The sequence below is a fragment of the Diceros bicornis genome, chromosome 7 (assembly GCF_020826845.1).
Source record: "Diceros bicornis minor isolate mBicDic1 chromosome 7, mDicBic1.mat.cur, whole genome shotgun sequence".
NCBI classification, from domain to species: Eukaryota; Metazoa; Chordata; class Mammalia; order Perissodactyla; family Rhinocerotidae; genus Diceros; species Diceros bicornis.
The window spans coordinates 22614166-22629281 of NC_080746.1; the positions used below are offsets into that span (position 1 = coordinate 22614166).

At 38.8% G+C, this 15116-nt stretch overlaps 1 protein-coding gene and 1 pseudogene across 1 annotated transcript in view; one reads left to right on the forward strand and one right to left on the reverse strand.

Moving 5' to 3' along the window:
- The first annotated feature begins 1702 nt into the window (after window positions 1-1702).
- The window catches only part of ZW10 (zw10 kinetochore protein), a 35469-nt gene continuing 22055 nt past the window's right edge, over window positions 1703-15116 (forward strand). Inside the window, exons 1-7 of the mRNA XM_058545197.1 lie at window positions 1703-1861; window positions 3732-3866; window positions 9005-9106; window positions 9299-9376; window positions 9529-9688; window positions 11010-11162; window positions 11601-11792. Coding sequence (XP_058401180.1) covers window positions 1757-1861; window positions 3732-3866; window positions 9005-9106; window positions 9299-9376; window positions 9529-9688; window positions 11010-11162; window positions 11601-11792 — 925 coding nt within the window. The 5' untranslated portion in view covers window positions 1703-1756. The remainder of the gene's footprint in view (window positions 1862-3731; window positions 3867-9004; window positions 9107-9298; window positions 9377-9528; window positions 9689-11009; window positions 11163-11600; window positions 11793-15116) is intronic.
- LOC131408443 (large ribosomal subunit protein eL42-like) lies at window positions 4183-4496 on the reverse strand (annotated as a pseudogene).

A 15116-nucleotide genomic window follows, 5' to 3' on the forward strand; every position in this document is an offset into this window, starting at 1 on the left:
TGATTGGTTTCCCAGAGGAAGATCCCAGAACCTCAACCTCAAAGCGGCACCTCCTTTCATTCTTAGTTCAGATGCCTCCTTACTGTGAAACCTCCCTGATTCAATCAGAGACTGGGTGCGGCTCCCCCAATATTTCCCCCGCCCTTTGTACCTTCCTCAGAGGTAGATTCAGTTTCAGGGTCTGCTACTTGCACAGGCCCCTTCCAAGGCCTGCACCTAATTTTCTATTTGTTATTTTACATTCTTTTCCTTAAAGAGTCCTCTCCTTCCCCACAACTCTAAGAGATTAGGCCCCACAAAATCTGTATCCCTCCCTCATCTACCTCCAAAATAGTAATTATCATATTTTCCTGTGATTATTTATTCACATATTTTGGATTCCCAGACCTAGCGTAGTATCTGTCGCGTAGTAGTTACTCAGTAAATAGGTAATACAAGTTTTCAGGAATTTCATCTGCAGGTCTTTCTTTCTCAATGAGCATTTATTACTGATAGCATTTAGGATTCAAAGTGAGGCTGACAGGTCTAACAAACAGAAGCTGATTTGGTTTTCTAGGGAGAAGTGTTTCCCAGGATGGTATGGCTGTCCTTTGTGCTTCCTGTCTCAACCCCAGTTTCATTTGCTTTGCTCATGTCACAGGAAGCTGCCCTTGCCTCAGTAGGATAAGCAGATTGTCCCACAGACCCTTAAAATTGACAAGGACCTTAGGGTTAGCATCTACTTGGGGTTAGCCCTCACAAGATATCTTTGTAAAAATTTAAAGACAACATTTTAATTAAAGCAGTACATTTTTATTGCAGAAAAAATAGAATAGATGGGGAAAGACAATAAATACCATAAGTCCACCACTCAGAGAGATAATTTGGTATATATCTTTTATCTCTATATACATATCTATATCTATTCATTTTTTAAAAAAAGAAATCATACTGTACATAGTATATTATGAATATCTTTCAGTATATAACACATTTAAATAATGAAACAATTTTTAAAAGCTTTTGATAAAGTTGATTTGTAATCTCTGATAGAAAGTGCTAAGTATCTTGTTCTAGTCCACACAGTGCTAATGTTATTTATACCTAGGTAATATAAATAATGTAAACATGTAATGTATTACGTCGATGTAATATAGGTATATTCATGTGTACATAGATGCAGTATATATAAATGTAATATATGTACATAGATGTAATATAAACTATGCAATGTAAAAGGAATGCAATTACAGGCAGACTTTTATTTATAATGAGGTGACGCCACTTCGTTGCACAACTCCAGAGGGCACCATTTGTACGGATTCTGATGGCCACTGCGCCTATGGGAGTGAATATTTAACGAAACAAAGATCAAGATGGGCTCGTCGGGTCTTCTAGCTAGAAATTTATCTAGCCAGAAGGTTATCAAAGCTAAGAGGTTTGAAGTTGAGAAAGGTTCAGTTAGCACTGATTATTAAATAAAAACATTTCATTTCTTCTAGTTAAAAACGGGCGGGAAGAGACCATCTATTTGAAAACAGCCAAGAAGAAAACGCGTCTCCCCACAGTTTGCCAACTACGGGACACCGTGGAAATTGCACACGAGGATAGTCGCGGTGCCTGCTGGGAGTTGTAGTGCGGCCCTCGTCTTTCGAGCGGTGGTCTGGGACCTGCGAGACTCCGTTTCCCGGCAGGCCGCGCGCCAAGGCCGCCGGCGGGACTGGAGCTGCCGCGCTGGCTACAGGAGAGTGGCTCTGTGTTGCTTCTTGTGGTGGCAATGGCCTCGTTCGTGACGGAAGTTCTGGCACACTCGGGGAGGCTAGAGAAGGAGGATCTGGGCACCAGGATCAGCCGCCTGACCCGGCGGGTGGAGGAGATCAAGGTGGGGGCGCGGCAGCAGTCGGCGGACTAGAAAGCGACGCCGGGTCGGTCTGTGAAGAGAGAGGAGTGGGGCCTAAGGGCGAACAGAGTGGGTACAAGCAGAGTCAAGTGTGGGGGCGGAGTGGGAAGAATGAGGAGTGGGAGGGCTGGGAAGTATATGGGTTGAGGAGGGAGCGTGGCGCCCGGATGAGTTGGGGACCGAGGAGGCGAGGAGGCCCGGGACCGTGGGAAAGAAGAGGCGGTGGCTGGGGGAACGTTGGGGAGTAGGGTTAGGTTGGGGAGGCATGGGGTAAGGGGCCGAGGAGGGAGACTGAGGAGGCCAGGAGGGCAGGGCGCGTGAGACTGAAAACCCCGAGGTGCCTAGGGAGGGATAGAAGGGATAGAAGGGAGGACCGGACCCCCTCCACATCGGTGAGTGTTTATCTCCTCCACCCACTCCTTTTTGTATGATTTGTTGAAGAATATAATAGCTTTGGGAGGAGTGTACCATTCTCCTCCCTGAAGTTTTGTTATGAAAACCTAGCAGTATGTTTATTAGGCTGTCTTCTCCATCCCCAAGCCCTTGAGGCTGTGCTGAGTGTTATAGAACATGTGAATGGCACTTCTCTGGACCCTGCTGTCTTGAGACTGATACAAAAACAAGAAGCACAGAGCCATACACAGGTTCACTGTGTATTGCTGTCCTTACCCTTGCCAATATTTGCCCACACCTTTGTTGCTTTCATTTAAAATTATGTGCACCTGCATAGTCTGGATTTAAGGGAGCCAGTTTGGCACCCTACCATAAAGGCACGAAAAATAGCTCTTCTTAACAACTCTTGATTTTACAAAAATGGTTTCCTACATTGTACGTATTCACGCCACTGACATCTCTTTGACATGGCTTTTGGACTTTTCACCACATTGTATATGATAGAAAGAGGACGGACTATTAAGCTACCTTAGCATGGGACTCGAGGCTCCTGTGTGTTCTGAACCTAACTTACCTTTCCTTTCACTAGTTTTCTTTACCAACTTGAATCTTCAGCCGATTGAGAATTACTTTTTGTGCTCCAAGAAGGCCCAATATCTTTTCTAGGTCCGGATTTTGCTTATGTTACCATTTCTCTATCTTTGCCTGTAGGATTTGTACTCATTTTTCATGTTCCATCTCAAATGTAGTTCCCTGCATGAAAAATATCCTCATTTTCCCTCAGGCAGAGGTGATGTCTTTCTCATTTGTGCTCCTGGAGAGCATTAACTCTGTTGTTGTGTTACATTTCTGTATTCTGTATTCTGGTTACTTAAGTGTATAGTATTTTTCCTACCTAAAAGGAATTTATTGGTGGGCAGGCATAATTTGTTCCTGTATCATCCAAAACATTGACTATTTTAGTGCAAAGTATTCAATAATTTGTTTATTAATGAAACTCAAATCAGTTTAGAGTTTTAAGATTAGACCTTAAAATTTTATAAGCAAGAAGATAGAATTCATAAATTGATTGAAGTATACAGAGTATGGATTGGATTTATCCATTTGCTTTCTTTTTTTTTTAGATATATGTATAATTAAAATTGGTTGCTATAGTCTGAGCTGATATAGTTCAATATGAGAACTTCTGATCCCACCTTCTCTTTTCCAGTGTTTGTACAACTCTTGCGCACTGGTGGGATTTGGTGATCACTGTCTTCTTGCACCCTAAGAATGTTATAGGACCCTCAAGGGTGGAAGAAATGTGTTCTTCAAAGAAACCCATTGGTTTGGAGGGAAGGTGAATGGGTCTGGGTAACTGGCAAGAAGGGTCCAACATGGAAGATTCCTTAAGGAAAATGAGCTGTATATTTTTAACAGAGTTCCCTACTCATCTCACTGTAATTCTTCTGTCTTATAGGGCGAGGTATGCAGTATGATCAGTAAGAAGTATAGTGAATTCCTGCCTAGCATGCAAAGTGCACAGGACCTGGTTTCCCAAGTGGATAAGCTATCTGATGACATTGACCTGCTGAAATCCAGGATAGAGAGTGAGGTAAGAAGAGCTTGTTATATTGGGTAGGTTTGCAGGGAGGTAGTTCAGCTTCCTGATTCCTAAGACAATTCAGTTCTGTACAACTTTTCAAGACCTCACTTTCCTTATGGGTAAATGGAAGTTAAATTAGATGATTTTAGGATAACTTCCAACTTAGAAATATTTTCCAAAATTATAATTTAAACAATTTCTTTTTTATGGTAAAATTTTTTAAGTTATAATAATAATGTCTTACATTTGAATAACACTTTATAAATCTTTTAAAAATAATCTGAGGATTTTATTGTCTTCATAATAAAATAAAAACAGATAAAGCTTAGAACTGGATCATTTGGCCTCTTCTGTTGTCTCCTCCTCGTTTAAAATGCTTGCATCTCTTAATGGCCAGCTTTCTCTTATGTCTGTAGCTGGCCTCAACACATTCAAGCTTCAGCACAATCTTTGTCTTTTGACCTTCTTCTGGAAAATTGGCTTGATTTGCTAATCACAACCACTCTACGTCTTGTCGTAAGGCTCCTCTCTCTGGACATACAGAGAATCCTTGCCCGTCTTGTACTGTGTCAGTTTGTGGGGCTAGTGCTTGCTATACTTTTTATGCAAAGTCTGGTGGGTTTTAAGAATGTTTACCATGTTTTCTGGAGTGCTTTCATCACAAAAAAAAAGTAAACCAGTGTGGAAACAAAAATATCTGCTTTATAATTTAAAAAAAATTTTTCACATATATTGTCTTACCAGGATATTCCCCCTGCAGTTTCCTTTTAGGAAAATTAAGCAGTTGAAAGAAAGCAAGCTGATACTAGAGGTTTAAACAACGTCTAATCTTAGGTGTCGTCTACATCTATTTCTAAATTATTGCTCAAGGCTCACTGATATCCAAAATCAAGATATTGAGGTATTCTCAAGGTCCTCAAGGAAAGACACCAGATCTCTTCTGTATGTGCTAGTTACTAAAGAAGGAAAGTGAACAGGTGTGTTTTTCAAAAGTTTTCTGGAAAACTTGAATCCCGAGTGAATCCCAAGTGGGGAAACTGCTAGTTACCTAGAAAATTTAACAACCGGTTCACCAATCATTCTGATTAGAAGTTTTAATAAAAATAAATCTGTTACTCTACAACTCTGGCACAGTTCACATAATATTTTCAAAGTGTATCTGTAATTAGTTGATTAATCAATGAGTCAATAGTGCAATCTTAGTCTGTACTACTAGAAATGAAGTATCTGGAACAAGAGAGTAGTGGGCTCTCTGTACCTTTTGCTGGCCAGGTTATGGCTGGTGAAATTTATTCAGTTCTGGTTGTTGTATTTTGAAAGACAGCTGGTCTAACTGAGAAGGTCCAAGCCTGAACACTGAACCATCTGAACTGAAGAACAGTGAAAGAAACTGAGGGTGTTTAGTCTTAGTAAGAAACACTTTCAAGATTTGAAGCCCCATCATGTGGTAGAAAGATTCAAATTTATATCTAGAGAAGGGGAATTAGATTCAATAGGTGGATATTATAAAGAGATTTATTGTCATTTGGTATATTTATTGAGCATCTGTAAAGTGCCAGATACTGTGGTAGTTACTGAACAAGACAGTTTTTTATTTCAAAATGTGACTCTCATGCCTGATGTAGATCAGTAAAATAGTGTGATAGACACTAAATAGGAATAATTCAGTTAGAGAGAGGAGATGTAGTCAAGGATAGTTTCCTGTAGGAAATAGTATCCAAACCAAAACCTGAAGTGATAGGTAATTAGGCAAAGAGGAAGGAAGAGTGTTTTAGGTAGACGTAAGGGACCACATTGCAGAGGCCTGGATGTAATGGACAGATGTCACTTTTGGAGAGCTGTAAGTATTCCATATGACTCATATTTAGAGAGTGTGATGGGAAGGGACATGAGATGAGGTTAGAAAGATAAGCAGGGACCTTGTATATCAGGTTAAGTAGTATGGATATTGTCTTCATGGCATTATGGAAGCCATAGAGGATTTTAAGCAGGGGAGTGACATCAGAATTGAATTTTAGGAATCCCATTCTGGTTGCAGTTTTAAGAAAGGACTTGAGGGAAAAGAGACTGGAAAATGAGAAGGCAGTTAAAGCATTAGGATACAGTTAAAGTAATCAGGGAAGACGGTGTGGTGACTTACTCTAAAGTCAGTGGCAATGAGGTTGGAGAAAAGTGGATGAATCCTAGTGACATTTAAGAGATAAGATCTTTGGGACTTGTTGATGTGGGGAGTGAAAGAGGGAGGAGGCAAGGATAACTGGGGAACTAGGTCATTGATGTGCCATGCATTGAAATAGAGAATCTAGAGAAGGAGTAGGTTTTTGTGGGAGAAATTAGTTTAAATATGGAGTGCCTGTAGGATATCCAAATGGAGTTGTACACTTGGGGTATATTAAGATGAAGGCTAGATGTTCGAGAGAGAGAGAGAGAGAGAGAGAGAGACGGACATTGAAATGCAGTGGCTCAAACAAGATACTTATTTTATTTTTATTTTTTTTCTGAGGAAGATTCGTCCTGAGCTAACATCCGTGCCAGTCTTCCTCTATTTTTTAGTATGTGGGTTGCCAGCACAGCATGGCTACTAACAGAGCAGTGTAGGTCCACATGGGAACCAAACCTGGGCCACTGGGGCTGGCCCAAGATACTTTTTTTTTTTTTTGAGGGAGATTAGCCTTGAGCTAACATCCGTTGCCAATCTTCCTCTTTGTGCTGAGGAAGTTTGGCCCTGAGCTAACATCTGTGCCCATCTTCTTCTATTTTATATGTGGGACGTCTGCCACAGCATGCCTTGATGAGTGGTGCATAGGTCTGCACCCACGATCTGAACCTATGAACCCCGGGCCACCAAAGTGGAGCGTGCAAATGTAACCACTATGCCACCGGACCAGCCCCTCAAGATACTTATTTTTTAATTGTAGTAGTCTGGGCTGGCAGGCTAATTTCTACAACCTTGGGCCTACCTACTCTAGTATAGTCTCTGTTGAGAACTGTGAAGGGGATCTGAGATTTTAACCTACTTGCAAGTTAGCCTGCCACGGTTTCATGGATGCTGTTAGAAGACATGAGACTCCTTGGGTGAGAGACGAAAAATAGTTTATTACTCACAGCAGTAGCCAGACTGAGCATTTTTGCACAGTGCCCTAAGCCCCAGTTCCTACAGGGCAATGTGCAGTGGGTTGCATTATAGAAGAGAACTCCTGAGCTTAGGGAACGGGAATCTCTTATAATGGTAGTAAGCATGCCTGCTTTTTGCTTTGGAGGGAAACACCATCTCTATTTTCCAAGCTGTTTATTACACAGACATCCTTGAAAAGATAGTCCAGAACAAAAGACCGTCATTGCTTCACTTGCAAGATAGTGCAGACCCCTAAAGGATTGTCCTTCAACAGTCTATAGAACAGCAGAATTAGCAAGACCTGGTGGCTTGTTAGAACTGGAGGATCTCAGGCCCCGTCCCAGACCTACTGAATAAGATTGCACTTTAATAAGATTCACTAAGTAATGTGTATGTCCGTTACAGTTTGAGAAGCACGAGGATTTTGTTGTTATTTGCGTGGTTGAAGTTAGTCTCTCCCTGTGTCCAAGTTAAGCTGGATATTAAGAGCAAAGAGAGGGCATGGAGGAGGCACATGTATTTTCTTAAGATTCAGACTTGGAAATTGTGCACATCACCTCTGCTTATATTCCATTGGTGAGATCTTGGATACATGGTTACACCCACCTGTGAGAGAGGCTAGAACATAATAGTCTAGTTGGGTAGCCATGTGCTGTTACTGTGGGATAATGGGAGTATAGATTTTAGTGGACAGTTTGCATATCACTCATCCATATATGTGTTTGGAGGTTAGGAAAATGATGTGGACTTGAGATAGCGGCACTTAGAAATTGAAGCCATGGGAATGGATGAGATTGTCCAGAGGGAGTATATAGAGCAGGGTTTCTCAAACTTGGCACTGTTGGTATTTGGGGCTGGATAATTCTTTGTTGTGGGAGAATATCCTGTACATTTAGGATGTTTAGCAGCATCCCTGGCTTCTCCTCACTAGATGCCAGTAGAAGTCCCTCAGTTGTGACAACCCAGAATGTCTCCACACATTGCCAAATGTCCCTGGATGGGAGTGGGGCAAAAAAAGTTTATTTTTTGAGAACCACTGGTTCAGAGTAAGAAGAGGGCCAGAGAGAAAGTGATATCAATATGTTCGAAGTGATCAGAGGGAAAATGAAGCTACCAAAAGAAAAGGAAAAGGAATGGCTAGAGAACTAAGAGGAAAATGAGTAGAGAATGGTGTCATGGAACTAAGGGAAGGAAAGTAACAGTCTACTGATAATTAAACACTGATGATGTATGCTTTGGATTTAGCAACAAAGAGTTGATTGGTGTTTTTGGCACCAACTGTTTTGGAATAGTTTTGATGGAATGGTGGGGGTAGAAACCAGATCACGGTGAGTTATACAGTAAATGAGAGATGAGAAAGTAAAGACAGTGAGTATGGATCACTCGCGAGAAGCTTGTGTGTGAGAGGAAGGAGAGAAATAAGGTAGTTACTGAGAAATAGGGTGGTTGCTGAGGTGGAGGAAATTTTTTCTCAAAGATGGGGGACATTTTAACATATTTAAATTTGATGGGAGGACCCATGCTGTAGTAGGTATTCAATCAGTATATATTTCATGAATGAAGAATGAATTAGGGAGAGGTAGAAGATATAGAAGAGAAGAAATAATTGATAGTGCAAAGTCCCTGAAAAGATGGGGCAGAATGGGACGTACATTCTGATTCAACATAAAATCTTTCTGATAGAACTATCCAGTGTAGAGTGAGTTATCACTTGGTAATGAGGATACCTTCTAGTAGTTCAGGTGGATGAGCTCTCTGATGAAAGATAACTGCTTAAATTAAGAATAGGTGGTGAGACAAGGATATTTCGTTGATGGGAATGGGTATTCCTGCATTGGATAATGGTTTGGACTAAGTGGACCGCTTAGGATCTCTTCCTGCTGTGTTCTGTGATTTTTATTCCAGTCTTAACCAGCATTTAAATTTCAACATGAATTATATTCACCTAATAAAGGTTATTGATTAGCTATAAATGTTTTGTGTCTTAGGTATAGAGTAGCTTAAAAGTACTTGTTTTTGATGTATGAATTAGGTCCGCCGGGATCTTCATGTATCAACTGCTGAATTTACAGACTTGAAGCAACAGTTGGAAAGAGACTCAGTAGTCCTAAGTTTGCTTAAACAGCTACAAGAGGTCAGTAAACTCAACTCAAACTTCCGTGTTTTGGTGGTGAGAAAGTAATTTTTTTTTCAATTGGTCTCATTATTAACTGAGTATTCCCTGACTATATGGTATTTTTTCCTATTTTAAAAACAAACAAGCAGACAGACTTGAAATAATAAGATATATAAAATAAAATGACTAATAACTATCTCATCTTTTTAGTTTTCTACTGCTATTGAAGAATATAATTGTGCATTAACAGAGAAGAAGTATGTCATTGCTGCTCAGCATCTGGAAGAGGTATTAAATGCTTTCTCCAAACATAAGCAATTAGTCCTATTCTTATTTTTAGTAAATGTTGTGTTCCATGTATTCCTTATCGTTATACAAATATATTCTAATTGCCCTAAATCCAGATGGAATGTTTAACAATGATTCTATTTCACTACTAGGCAGAGAAATGCTTGAAGTTATTAAAATGCAGAAAATACTTTGATTTAAAAGTGATAAAATCTCTCAGCATGGAGTTCACAATACAGAAACAGAACATACTTTATCACCTTGGAGAAGAGTGGCAGAAGCTGATTGTGTGGAAGTTCTCACCATCAAAAGGTGCTGCTGACCTCAGGTGGACTGCTTTGCTTAATCTGCCTGAACCAGTTTGACCTCTGAATGTATTCTACATATTTTATATTGGTAGATGAGAAGTTTTCATTTATTAATCACCCAAATGTACATTGAGTTTTCATATTACTCAAAATGCTTGTTAGGATCAACTCATCTGGGTCCCTAAAGTGTTCACACTTTACTTCCCTTACCTCTCTTTGTGTGCCCTTCACTGGGAAGGAGCAGAGAAGAGGGAAGATGATTGGATGGCTGGGCTCCATGTAATGAGGGTGTAGTAGAGGAGGTGGTAGTAATTTAAGACCACAAAAGTTTCCACTACATTGTAGGATGTAGCCATTCCCAATAGCCCTAATCCCAACAGTTTATCTTGGCTAGAAAACTTAAAGAAGCTGTTCAAACATTCTTTCTCTTGCTGAGGAAAGAAGACAGGGAGTCAGTAGGACAAGAGTCTGTCTCAAATTTCTTCAGTCGTTGGGGAAAAAATAGTGACAGAATCATGAGCTAGAGGTGCTTTGCAAGATGAAGCAGTAGAATAACTCTGGCCCTGGCTTTGAGTTATGCTACTTGGCTTTCAGCCCCTCTGCCCACCTCTGAGTGTGAGCCCTCTTTGATATCTTCTTAACAAGAAGGACAACCTCTGAGGGTAGAGGCAAAGGACATGCCATTACACCTGTGTATTTTCCAATATTGAAACTTGAAATTTAGTCTATTTCAGGGGAAACCTCACAGGCTCCCTCCACCCCCTTTCCCACATCCACTTTGGCCTCCAAATATGTTATATATGTATGTGTGTACATAGAGACACACACACACACAGGTATGTATTTCAGGTACTTTGAAGGAAGTAATCTAGAAAATTTTAGATTCTATTTTCAAGCAGACTGTAAAATTAAGAGAAGATAGCAGGTGTGTTAATTATTTATTATAACACACCCTTCCTGTTAAACATGTTTGGCAGGCTCTTCTCTTTACTTGGTAAGAAAGAACATTGACTAGGAGGTCTTAAGTGAAACTAGAACCTCACTTTTCATTCCTTCCCTTCATTCACTACATATTTCATAAACATTTATTGTGGACACATCATCTTGCTTTTGCACTTTGATTCTTTAGACATATCAAAAAAAGTCATTTCCTGTTTTAAAGTGATGCCAAGGACATGTATGTCATAATTAATATTTGGTTGCATTAAAATTGTATTGTAATAAAACCACTTATTTAGGAATCTCAGTAGAGAATGGGCACTGAGTAATAGAATTGGAAACATCTTGTGTTGCTGAGACACTGATATTTTTTCCTTTTTTCTTAGATACTGGCAACTTGGAATCTTGCCTACAAACAGAACTTCATTTATGCACTGAACAATCTCAGAAAGAAGAGAAGACCCCTGTGTCACCAATCAGTTCTATCCTCTTGGCATTTTCTATTCTTGGGGAGCTACATACCAAGCTTAAATCATTTGGTAAGGCGTACTACTTTGTTTCATTTACATGAACTTTTAGAAGGTCCAGTGTTAAAGGAATGACAGGAAAAATTATAAAAATATTCTCTGGATAATACTGATGATGGATCACAGGGTTTGGCCTCATGATTCATCAAATGGAATTGTCATAAATATTACCCTTTTTATTAAGGGCTTAGATCCTTTCTTTCTTTTTTCCCTCTCTAAACTAGCTGCTACTATTTATTTTATTTGATTTTTTGAATAATTTAAATAAAAATCCATAGACAATCTGGGAAACTTCAGTGGGAAAATCTGCAGCATCTAATGAGCAGTGTGTAAAGTCATGGTATATGTATTTTTGTTGTTAGGCTCAAAGATCTTTATTTGTTTTTGACATGCTTACCTTTTAAAAGTTTCTTCTAGTGATTTCTGTTGAGTTTTCACATAATTTTTCAGGTCAGATGCTGCTAAAGTACATCCTTAGGCCTCTGGCATCTTGCCCATCTCTTCATGCTGTGATAGAAAGCCAGCCTAACATTGTTATCATTCGTTTTGAATCTGTGGTGACTGACTTGGAACATCCGTCGCCATCTGAGGTTTTTGCAAAGATCAGACAGGTACTGGAAGTGCTCCAGAAACAGCTTCTAGGTATGTATCCCCAAGGCAGTGCTTTTATATTTTGGAAAAGTCAATATTGTTTCTAAAAGCAAATATTGTTATTTTAAAGTAGATAAAAATGCCCATAATCTGAATGAGTGGAGGATCAGAGGTGAGTAAATTATGCCATAGGGCCATAGTAATTACCTTCTTATTTCTTGCTCTATTTTGCATTCCTTCTCTACCCTATATTGACAAGTAGGGTCATCAGTGTTACCCCAGGTTCTGTATTTGTAATATTTAGTTGAATTCTAGGATACACTTCTCTCGCTGGACTTCTGGTAGTGTTACCAAACCAGATTTGTTTGAAATGCCGATCACTGAGATGATGAGTTTGCAGCAGAAAAAGGGTTTTGTTCACAAGGCAGTCAAGCAAAGAGACAGGAGCACAAATCCTAAATCTGCTTCCCCGAAAAAGGAGATTAGGGATATTTATGGGATAATGGGGCAGAGTGGTCTGAAATGTGGGAAAAGATGATTGGAGGTAAGGAGAAATGAGGTAATTGATGATCTGTGCAAGCATAGCTAAGCTTCATAGCTCTTCCTAGGACTCATGGTCACAAAATGGTGGCATTAGAATGATCTGAGTGTGGAGTTTTTGGCCCCCTGACATCAAAGGGTCACCTGTCCGTCATCTGAGCAGGCCCAGTTGATGAGTTGGTGGTCTTAACCACCCTGAACTGGACAAGGAGTTGACTCTCAGTTCCTGAAAAACTTGGGCACCTGTTACTATGGTGACCCAAGCATCAGAGATGTTATCTGTAGGCTACAGGGTGGGCTTTAGTAATGCATTATCTAACTACTTTTGCAAACAGACAACTAACTGAGTATAGTTAAAGCAAGTTGTGGCCTGCCCCACCTCGTTTCAGTAACAATCACATTTTGGGACTCATGCTTTAATTATAGGAGAAGCAGAAATGAGCCAAGTGCTGTTTTACACATTTCATTGGGAAAATCCCTGTTACTTGGTATAAATAAACTATGTTTAACACTTGAAATAGCTAGTTTCTGTATTGCTTGAATTATTTTTTTTGGTTGTCATACTATTAAAAATAGTTTCTTCTGATGTTTTATTTTAATACTGTTGTTTTTTAGCTTATTTGACTTAACCTTCTTTTTGCTTTTCTCAGTTGTCTTATTGAATAGTCAAATCAAGCATTCTTGAGTGGAGAAGATAAAAAAGAAATGCTGCTGTTGTTTGTATGCCTTCCTGGCAGTCAAGTGGTTTATTTATAAAAAATAATTTATATAAAAAGCAAGGAACTCTTTCTAGTTTTGACAGTAGCAGAGAAGAGAAAATCTTAAGACTTGCATAAACTGTAGAAATCCAAGGTAGTTTTCTTGTTCCTTCACTTAGGGAAATAATACACTTTTATTTTTATTAGATATAAACAAAGTATCCAAAGATTGGAAGGAACCAGAGAGGTGATTCAATCCCAATATCTCTGATGCTGGAATCTCCCCTATAACTTTCCTATCAATTGGTCATAGGACCAACCTGAGCACCTTTAGTGAGAGGGGACTCACTTCCTCTTGAGGCATACCATTCTACCTCCGGGCCATTTTGAGTACTGTGAAGTTTTTTTTGTTTGTTTGTTTTTTAAAAATCTTATCTCCTATCGATATTAAATACTATTGCCAAAATGCCCATTTTGCAAATCAAATCTTTAGGGTAGTTGTTTAAAAAATTTGTTTAAAATATATTACCACTGTAATGTTTGTTTTACTGATGCTATTTCTACTGTATGGAGCTATATAGAACAAGTCTAATTACTATTACACATGATGGAATTTCAAATTCTTTACAGTAGCTGTTATTATTTCTCCTGCAACTTATCACCAGTATAAACATCCTTAGGTGTTTTTGAATGACATAGTTTTAGGTTCTCCTTATCTTGATTGCTCTTCTGTGAATACAGCCATGTGCCACATAACAACATTTTGGTCAACGATGGACCCTATATAGGATGGTGGTCCTGTAAGATTAGTAACGTATAGCCTAGGTGTGTAGTAGGCTATACCATCTAGATTTGTGTAAGTACACTGTGTGATGTTCGCACAAGGACAAAATCGCCTAACAATGCATTTCTCAGACTGTATCCCCGTTGTTTAGCGACACATGACTACATATTTCATTTCTTCTGTAGTTCTTTTATTAAAATACGGTGTTCAAAACAGAACAAAGTATTCTGGGTATAGTCTGAACCAATTCAGAATAGCATGGGAGCATGCATGCCCTCGTTCTCAGTTCCATGCTTCTGTTAGTATAGCCAAAGGCTTTTATTACACAGTTAACTCATTGAGCTTAATGTAAATGAAAATCCTGTGTTATACTCAGTGCTCTCCCATTTTGTACTTGTACTTGATTTTTTGGAATTAACATTAATCTTTGTTAAATTTTACTTGATAAAATATTGCAATGTGTTTACTACCTTTCTACTTCATATCGCATGCATAATTGATAACCATGTTTTCTTATAGTTTAATCTAAGTCAGTGATGATACCGTTGCCTCAGATAGGGCCCGAGTCAGAGGGTGCTCTGGGAATTCCAGTAGAAGTCTCTTTCCAGTTTTACGTTAGTCCATTAAATTAATAAGTACGAAACTTGTTTTATTTGAAAGTTTTCTTAAACCTAGGATAGTCAGAGCAGAAGACAACTCATTTAGTGTTGCTAGGTGCTCTTCTAATCTCTTTATGCATTTTAGGCTTTAGTTTCTCTTTTACCATTTATTCTTCCCCTTTTGGTTCAGAGATCATTTGTCTTTGGCCAGGAAGAGGATGACAAAACAGGACTTTAGGAATTCTGTGTTCTCTTTGATATCCATCAGTCAGCATTCCCTTCCTTCATCTTCTTGGTCTAAATATAACCTGAAAATCGTATTTTGAGTCCTTAGTTCTTTTTGGAATCTTCTATTTTCTTTGGATTTTAATTATTCTGAAACTTCGTAAAGGTTTTTGCCCTTCTTCCTCTTATGTCTGTCTTTGGTTATATGCTCTTTTTACCTTTTAAATGTGTATTTTTTTCCTCCCAAGTTTTCTTTATTATTAACCATTATTATACCACCAACAAAGGAACTTTTAAAAGAGGGAGAAAAAAATTCTTTTGGAAAGAATTTGGCCTAATATATAAAAAGCCTTAAAATGTTTATTTCTGTTAAACCAGGATTTCAACTTCTAGGAGTCTACCCTAAAGAAATAATCTTAAATATATAAAACCACTTATGTATAAGGATGTTCATCATAATGTTACTTATAATACTGAAATACTGGAAAGTAATGAAATCTTGAAGAATAGGAAAATGATTAAGTAAATT